Source organism: Crassostrea angulata, chromosome 7, assembly GCF_025612915.1.
Source record: "Crassostrea angulata isolate pt1a10 chromosome 7, ASM2561291v2, whole genome shotgun sequence".
Taxonomy (NCBI): domain Eukaryota; kingdom Metazoa; phylum Mollusca; class Bivalvia; order Ostreida; family Ostreidae; genus Magallana; species Magallana angulata.
The window spans coordinates 33,873,756-33,881,928 of record NC_069117.1 but is presented as its reverse complement, the minus strand read 5'-3'; the positions used below and the strand labels follow the sequence as shown (position 1 = coordinate 33,881,928).

Sequence of the window (8,173 nt, the reverse complement as noted above, 5' to 3'; positions counted from 1 at the left end):
AGGCGTGGATGCAAAAATCAAAACGGGTACGGTACATTGTGTAATTGAGAATCGAAGCTTCAGAGCGGTGCCGGACATCTCATCGAAAGACAACTCGCCGAATGCGACAACTCATCGAAAGTCAACTAATCGAAAATAAAACTCACCGACGTGACATGTCAACGAAAGACATCTCGTGAATGGCGACAACTCATCGATGAATTTTTTTCGATGAGTTGTCTTTCGATGAGTTGTCATAGACCCGTAGTAAGATTCATCGATATTTTTGGAACGAGTTGCGATTAACCCAATTGGCTATAATTCCATAACCAACTCTCCGTCACACACAGATTGGGTGAAATTTTGGAATGCATGTAAATCAAACTGAATTATGCTTTTTCTGAAAAAAAGAAGAATGAGGAGTTATTAGCAGATAATCTGAGAATATTTCAAACACAAAATTTATTGACCTATGTCAGGCTATCCTACTGGGGTCAATCCAATGACGTCACAATGCATGACGGGTTGTGACGTCACAATTACTAAGCTAGTAATAACTTTAGTTTTGTTTGTTTGCGCTGCCGCTAGAGAATAAGTTTTGGATATGTTCGGTTTTAATAAACCTTTCCTTCTCTTTACCAGGTAAGTCGATGCTTAAAAATATTTTTGAAAACAATTTTTCTTATATAAAAGAAAAATTAACAGATATCAGAGCATAAATTATTTATTGTTTTGAATTTCAGAGAGAAGATGGCTGACATTGCATATCAGATGATGACAGAGTTCGGCCAGACTTGTGGTATAGGGTTTTTGGTAAGCAACCAGTGCCTCATCCAATTTTATTCTTTGGTTTATTTAGCTACATTTGCGGATTAAAAAAATCCAAGGGAGGGATCAAAGGGATCATTTTTTTTTAGCGGAGAGTGTGGTGTTTCCGAGGCCCCTCCTCAACCTCCGCTAGATCCGCGCTTGAGCTTTGCTATTTGAGTATTCTTTGTATTTGTATATTTACATTATTGAAAGTACCGCATGCAACCTTAGTAATACTAGTACACCGGTTTTAATCAATGATTGTTTCTATCGCATGCAACCTTAATCATGCACCAGTTTAAAACAATTATTGGCTCTTTCTTTCCAGCCCACCGTTGTGCTGTCAGCAAGCACCTTAGCTTTGCTGACCAAGGGGCCTGCAGTAATGGTAAGTAAAACGAACATTTATATGGGTAAAGTTATGTGTATAGGCGTAGTATCTCACGTATTCTGTATCATTTCATTCAAACAAATGCAACCTTATTTGTCAGTCAGGAAAGTCTTATCTTCTCCTGTATGGAACTCAAAAAAGGAAGAAAAGTTTCATTGATAGTGCATGTACCTTGTTGACATCACTGTCAGCTCGATTGTTGATTTCAATCAGATATGTACGACATTGTTTCTTAAAGCATGCATCTATTGCAATATTAGTAATTCTCTGAATGAGTTCAACCCATACCCAATCCCGTTATATATCTGTTAAAATAACCCATTGGGAATATAGATAGGGTAGTTATTAGATTCACAAATTTAAGTTACCAAAAATGGGCTTAAAGTATTTATGGCTAGTATAATTATCCCTCGGACCTATTCTCTTTTGAGAAGTGGACAGGCATAGCCTACATGGAGATGTAGGCTATGCCTGTCCACTTCTCAAAGAGAATAGATCCGAGGGCCCTCCAACCTTCATTGTGGGGATAGAATCTGGATCCGCGAACGCCTATATCAAAATCTTTTAAAATGAGACTCAAAGTTTCCTCTATCTTTTTAATTTCAGAGGTTCATCACAGAGACGTGGAGACAGGAGGAGGAGGAGGAGGAGGGGAACCCCCTCCACAGATGTGTGTCCCGGGAGTCGCTATCTCCTACCCCCTCCGGCGAATCTCTCCCCTCCCCCAAACTATCAAGCTGCGTTGACGGGGGGCGCGGCTCAGACCTTGCACCGACCTCATCGACTCCATTGTAGATTTATTCAGATCGTTGTTATACACCCCCCCCCCCCTCTTTCAGTAACTTTTTAAATTAATTTCAATGAATTAAATCCAAAAGTATTGTAAAGAATTTTTTTTAAAGTACATGAAAGTACATTCTACATTCCATTTGAAATTAAATATATTTTATAATTTAGCAGATTGTCACATAAATAATTATATTTTCTTCTATTTTTTAAGAAACGTTTGTAAAGAAAACTTGATTTATATTCGTAAATTTGAATTATAATTTGTGCACAATTTTAATATATCTAAATTCTATTTCTTACTTTATGTACAATAACAATTTTTTAAATCGTCCGATAGTGCGTCAATTTGCCACCTAAGAACGGATGGAATAAATTCGGATAAATATGGTAAATTTGTATGTACATGTACAACCGTCAAATAGTCAATTTGTTATTGAAAAAATAGCGACTACAGCATGTAAATGTCGCTGGGGTGGAGGTTAGGGGTGGGGGTAATATATTACCTCTCAAAAAGAGGAACTGCAAGATGAGTTATTATCATAAAGTTTGCTATCATAATGAAATCGTTTCTTTTATCTAAGTCTTTCAACTAATTTACAGATTTCATCTGTCTCTAGTAACTGTTTGTTCATTAAATTTGCTCCAGAAATCGAACTCTACATGTATCTTTCGTGCATGATACATCGTGTTTCAAACATAATAAAATCAGGAAAGAAACTTTTATTTAAAATTAAGGTAGGGGGGGGGGAGGGTTGCATGTTCATTTCAGTATAAAAAGCTGAAAACAATTTTAAACAACAACTTTACCACGGGTCTAGTTTTTAGCAAAGCACATTTTTAAATCTATTCATTCAATAATTCATTCCATATTGACTTTTTCCACACATTTACTTACACTGAGTCGTACATTCACATGATGGTCGGTCAAGGTCTAGCCCCTCCCATCAGCAACCAGTCTGGAGGCTTCTACTACAAACCAGACACCGGCGCCCAGTTTTCCCTATACATCGACACAATGACTAATGTAAAGCTCAGGGTCAACTGAGACTTTTTCTCTGTTCCAAGGTTCCATATATTTATACATGTATATGTACATGTACAAGATGCGCTGCCATTTCCTCCAATGTGTTCCCATGCCCAACCCCTTCCTGTTCCGCACTAGATTTGAAGGCCTTTGCCCTTTCATAGAAATGTAGTAATGAGGTACGTTGCCTAAAAGTATTAATGTGATAGATTCTAATATTTTTATTTAAGTTTAAGATTTATTCCTTTACATTGTTACAATAATTATCACTGAAATTTGAATAATTTTTCGATCATTTCTTAGAAATGATGATGCGGCATTTTTAACGAACAAGTATCCTGTGTGTATATTTCTGTGTAGGCTAACCAGAAAACCAATCTTAAAATCTTGTTTATTTCTCGCAGACTGCCTGCATGAAGATTCGCACAAACCCGCTCGCTCGTCTCAAAGAAGTGAATATTGGCCAGCTGAATACGACTTTAAAGATATGTATGTATGATCACTTTGTCTGTCTGTTTGTACTAGTATGAGTTGGGGGATAATTTACTGGAATCGCCGCGACCGGATAATTAGTCACGTGCCACCACCTATTTCAGACGATGAAATAAATGGTTGGAAGCTAAGAGGGGGGTCGGGGAGCACGAGGACGATGGGTTGTATATTATGGAACCTTGGAACAGAGGGGAACCCACGTAAGATGTACGTATCAAAGTGGAGATAACCACGGGGAGAAAAACACCATACATAGGACCGGAATTGTTTGTTGCGGAGGAACGTCTTGAAGCAATAGCTCTCACCCATTTAGTGCTGTTGTAGTGACTCTCTGTGATGTATATGTACTTGTAGCTCATTTCTTTCGTTAAGTACTTCTAGTCATCACTTGAAATTTTCATTGATTGTTCATTAAATATTTTGCTTTGTATAAAGGTCCAATAGAGGCACAAATATAAACATTTTGTTTACTATTGAAGTTTATCACATTCTTAATAACTGTTATTTACATGTATATTATATCTAGTTTTAGCCAAAACCTTATTCAACATAAATTTACTTTTCTAAGTGTTTATTTCAATATTTGACTTTTGACTTTTAACCATTTTAAGTTTGACTGTATTAAGAGTGTCTTGTCTTTAATAAATTGTAAAACTTCGTTAAATTGTGTACAATCAATAAAGTATAATGGATGTTAGTCGCAAGTAAACATGTAGTTAGCTATTATGTAGTGACTGGATACTATAGTAACTGCAACGAGATTTGAAAGAAATTAGCACCTGGTAACTAGGTACTACTATATAAATAGTGCCTGTTTGGGAGGGTAACAGTTGAAATTGACACCCCGAGAAAACCATTGTCAACCGACGCGGTTTTCGAGGGGTGTCAATTTCAACTGTTATCCTCCCAAACAGGCACTATTTATTTTGTTATACTGAATGTCTTTTTTAAAATTTTTAAGAAAATTTTACTGCTTTTATATAGGAATAACGTGAATTCTACAGAGAACCGTACGCGCATAATTTTCGCGCATGTAACATTTTTTAATGTTACCCGTTGCCAAGTGCGTTGCTAACGCTGAGGGTAATAGTATATATTAACCAATCAGATTTCAGTATTTAACATGAAAGTATAACAAATGTATATAGTAAACACAGGCTTTTGAGATCACTTGAATAAGACCGACTTATAAAAGGTACTTTCTCCATATGCCAGTCTGAAGGCTTGTGGTTAGACAATTAATTTAACGATCTACATGTTGTGTAATTAAATTTAGGTATTAACGTTTTTCTGTGTATATTGTGATTTGATCCTGGCGTCCATCCAGTTGATGGGCACATGGTATGGAGGTATCGCTAGGAGGGGTTTGCAGTCACACATACATGTAACCATGCAGAAAAGTGTCATTTCTACTAAGTGACAAGGGTTAGACTTTATTGTCTGTAGATAATAGTTTTTTATATCGTCTTATTTATGACATCATTAATGAATATTGACTTTAAATCTCGTCTAATCGAATCCAGAAACCTCACAAATCACATGATTGGTACGTCGAACTCGGAGGAGGTTGTGAAACAGTTCAGCACATGGCTCTTTCTACACAAGTTTTCACAAAATGATGTTTGCGAACATCTTTGTAATTAAAAAATATACACGGATTTGACAGATGTCAGTAAACTTAATAAAACATGATACAAAGATATAAAATACACGTTACACAACAATCAATATTATATATTCAGTCAAAATAGTAAACTTTGACAATACAATAAAAAAATGAAAAATGAAACTACTGCATGTGTAAAGCATTCTTTAAGACAGAGGGTTAACTCTTATATGGTTACACTTCCATCGACCACTACATTATTGGAGTATTCCAAGGTCCCGAATCTACTTCCTTACAAAATGTAAGTGCGCATAGATATTAATGAAAGGATGGACACACGTGGAAGGGAAGGAAATCACAGACGAAAACAATGACGAGGTGGGTCCTATATATAACTATACACAAGCACAAGTATGTATCCCCACAACCGTGTGGTCTATCACTAACAAAAAATACACATCCAAGCGAGAAAAATGACATTTGGTACAATTTGCAAATGGCATTAATGCAATAAATCAATTGCGAATATCAATTATATATTTTGAAGTAAAACAATCGCAAATATTTTGAATGTATGAACTTTAAAGAATTCTAAAAATATCTAATGATTACATGCATCAAAATGTTTTGAGGTTTATTAGTGGTCTCTAAGATAAAATTTGATGCTAAAACGGGTATTGAAACTCCAAGATCAACGGAGAGCTTATCCTATGGGTCCAAAGGTAACGTGTCCCCCATTGACTGTGATGTTTCTTGCGTTACAAATGTAGCCACCATCTGAAAAAAAGATTTAAAAACTCTGTACCGTAATTCACTTTATTGAATCTACCAAAATTATCAAAATCAAAAAATAAGTTGCATGTATGGATCGCCGAGCTTTGATATCTTACATGAGGCATTCTCTCTGCTCTCGGTATTTTGTGCGCCGTCCCCTTCCCTTATTCGTCTTATCCCGTCCTCTGCTTCCCTGATCAGTTCTAAGATCTCCACGTTCAAATTTCTAACGACTTCTTTCAAATTACCATATTCTCCCGGAGACATGATTCCCTTTTGCTCGAAGATGTCCAGCACATTGACCACATTTTCAATGGCCTGTTCTCTGGGGGTTGTCAGATAGTCTCTACAGTTCATCAGAAACCTTTGACGGTCAGTGCCCCTATTAACTGTAGGGTGGAGATATTCTATCGCCAGCCTCGCCTTGAGATCATTGTGTAGTCTTCGAATTCTCTGGTCATCAGGCATGTTTGGATTTTTTTAAAATGTTTATTTTCTGTAAAATAGAGAACATGATTATAATATCAATCGATCATATATAATATGATAATGATATAATTTAATTCTGGTTGTAACGCGCTATCTGATTGGCTAAAACATTGTTTTATATCGTATAAAGAATGTTGCCTACTTCATAGTAAGACTAACATCAAAAACGTATCAATACGCCTGACGTTACGTTTGAATTTTGTACAATTCTACGTAATTTTAAAGGTCAAATGACCGTTTTTATCTACAATGAAGAGTAAAAAAAATTAAATTATAAGCAATGAATTCAATATTTATTAGTTTTATACGATATAAAATGGTTTGGAACAGTTTAGGCTTTTTTATAAACCGCTTCGCGGTTTATAAAGCGTAAACTGACCCAAACCATTTTATATCGTATAAAACAAATAAATATTGAATTCATTCCTTAAATATAACAATCATTAATAACATTAATTGATACAAGTTTATGTTCAAAGTATTGTGTATTTACCAAAAATATTGCAAGTTCTCATATATACATGTAACATATTGATAAACTGCAGGTAGTAAATATGTACACAATGAAATAGTGACAAAAATAAAACTTGGCAATATAACAATATTCAAACAAAACGAAAGTATATTTATATGTAAGGGGTGGAAAAGGATACATGTAACATAAAAAAGAGATTGGTTAAACTTACATTTTTGTGTTTCCAGCTTGTGTTTTGTCTTTGTTTGTAAACCAGTGCAATATCCCTAAAAGAGATCCAAAGAATCTAATGTGTCCACAGTAGATGTCGATTCGGGAAGTTTAAATATCTGTAGCCAAGAATTAACAGGAATTTTAAGCAGAACGTTTTGGGTGTATATTAGGGGTGTAGGGACTTATATCATTTGATTCGCGCGAACTTTGAAAACATAGTGGCGACTCTGTCAGAAATGGTTTTTTTTTTTGGTGTGTGTCACTTTGTTAAAATTCCCAAATCTAGGTATTATAAACGCCTTTTTTCCAAAGTGAAATTATTTGGAAAAAAATAATTAAATGTTATATATTCTAAAATAGACATGATCTGATTAAAATCAGACCATCGATACTCTCACAATCTGTTAACGATACATGTGTGTTCCCATGAAGCAATACTTAATTTGTCGGGAGCATCGAGGATCTGATTTTAATCAAATTGTATTTAAAAATAGATTTTCATAATTCAATTTAAAAAAAAAACAATGTTTTTTTGTATAAAAATAATGATTTTTATAAAAATTTGAGCATTAGAACTTTATAAAATTTAGCGGGGGGGGGGGGGGGGCATTTTTCTTAAATTTACATATTGAAAATTTAAATTTGAAGGACCTGTCCATCCCACCTTGGTTTTATTTTTTTTTATTGGGGGGGGGGGGGTGATGATGAAATAATAGGTTAAATTAAAAACATTAATAGAATAAAAAGGATTTATAGGTACTAATCCCCCATCACCACTTTCCACCAGATTAGGATTAAATGATGGCGAAGTGAGTTTCGATGCACTGTTCCTAATACCAGATATGATACAGTATTATTGTTACATTCATCAAGCTTTATATGTTTATTAAATGGAATCGTTTATGTCAAATGTCAGTTGGTTATTTGACTCGGTATCGAGTCTTCCCAAGAAAGAATGTAAAATAATATTTACTTCGTCGTAGCTAGGCTACCTTTCTTTCGACGCGTTTCTTTGATTTTTTTTTTTTACGACAATCAAATAGTAATATGACCACAGCAACCTTTATTATCACAGTAAAAAGAATTTGTATTTTTTTTTAAGAAAAAAAAAAGAAAGATGAAAACGTCAGT

The 8,173-nt window shown here is 34.8% G+C and overlaps 2 protein-coding genes across 2 annotated transcripts; one reads left to right on the top strand and one right to left on the bottom strand.

Moving 5' to 3' along the window:
* The first annotated feature begins 583 nt into the window (after nucleotides 1-583).
* LOC128192175 (uncharacterized) lies at nucleotides 584-2,411 on the top strand. The gene is made up of 4 exons (XM_052864664.1): nucleotides 584-621; nucleotides 723-792; nucleotides 1,118-1,177; nucleotides 1,787-2,411. Exons 1-4 carry the CDS (start codon nucleotides 584-586, stop codon nucleotides 1,973-1,975), a joined length of 357 nt encoding a protein of 118 aa, XP_052720624.1. The 3' UTR covers nucleotides 1,976-2,411.
* Nucleotides 2,412-5,203: 2,792 nt separating this feature from the next.
* Nucleotides 5,204-7,195, bottom strand: LOC128155508 (uncharacterized). The gene is made up of 3 exons (XM_052817251.1): nucleotides 7,041-7,195; nucleotides 5,982-6,361; nucleotides 5,204-5,868 (listed from the first exon to the last, which is right to left on the bottom strand). The coding sequence occupies exons 2-3, from the start codon at nucleotides 6,331-6,333 to the stop codon at nucleotides 5,795-5,797; spliced, it is 426 nt and encodes a 141-aa protein (XP_052673211.1). The 5' UTR covers nucleotides 6,334-6,361; nucleotides 7,041-7,195; the 3' UTR covers nucleotides 5,204-5,794.
* Between the last annotated feature and the right edge of the window lie 978 nt (nucleotides 7,196-8,173).

What these genes read in the sequence shown, in the direction of transcription:
- LOC128192175 (XM_052864664.1), top strand. Translation starts at nt 584, where the DNA reads ATGTTCGGTTTTAATAAACCTTTCCTTCTCTTTACCAG. An exon ending in CCTTTCCTTCTCTTTACCAG is followed by an intron (nt 622 to 722) that starts GTAAGTCGATGC and finishes TTTGAATTTCAG; the next exon opens with AGAGAAGATGGCTGACATTG. An exon ending in CCAAGGGGCCTGCAGTAATG is followed by an intron (nt 1,178 to 1,786) that starts GTAAGTAAAACG and finishes TTTTAATTTCAG; the next exon opens with AGGTTCATCACAGAGACGTG.
- LOC128155508 (XM_052817251.1), bottom strand. Translation starts at nt 6,333, where the DNA reads ATGCCTGATGACCAGAGAATTCGAAGACTACACAATGATCTCAAGGCG. An exon ending in GAGCAGAGAGAATGCCTCAT is followed by an intron (nt 5,869 to 5,981) that starts GTAAGATATCAA and finishes TCTTTTTTTCAG; the next exon opens with ATGGTGGCTACATTTGTAAC.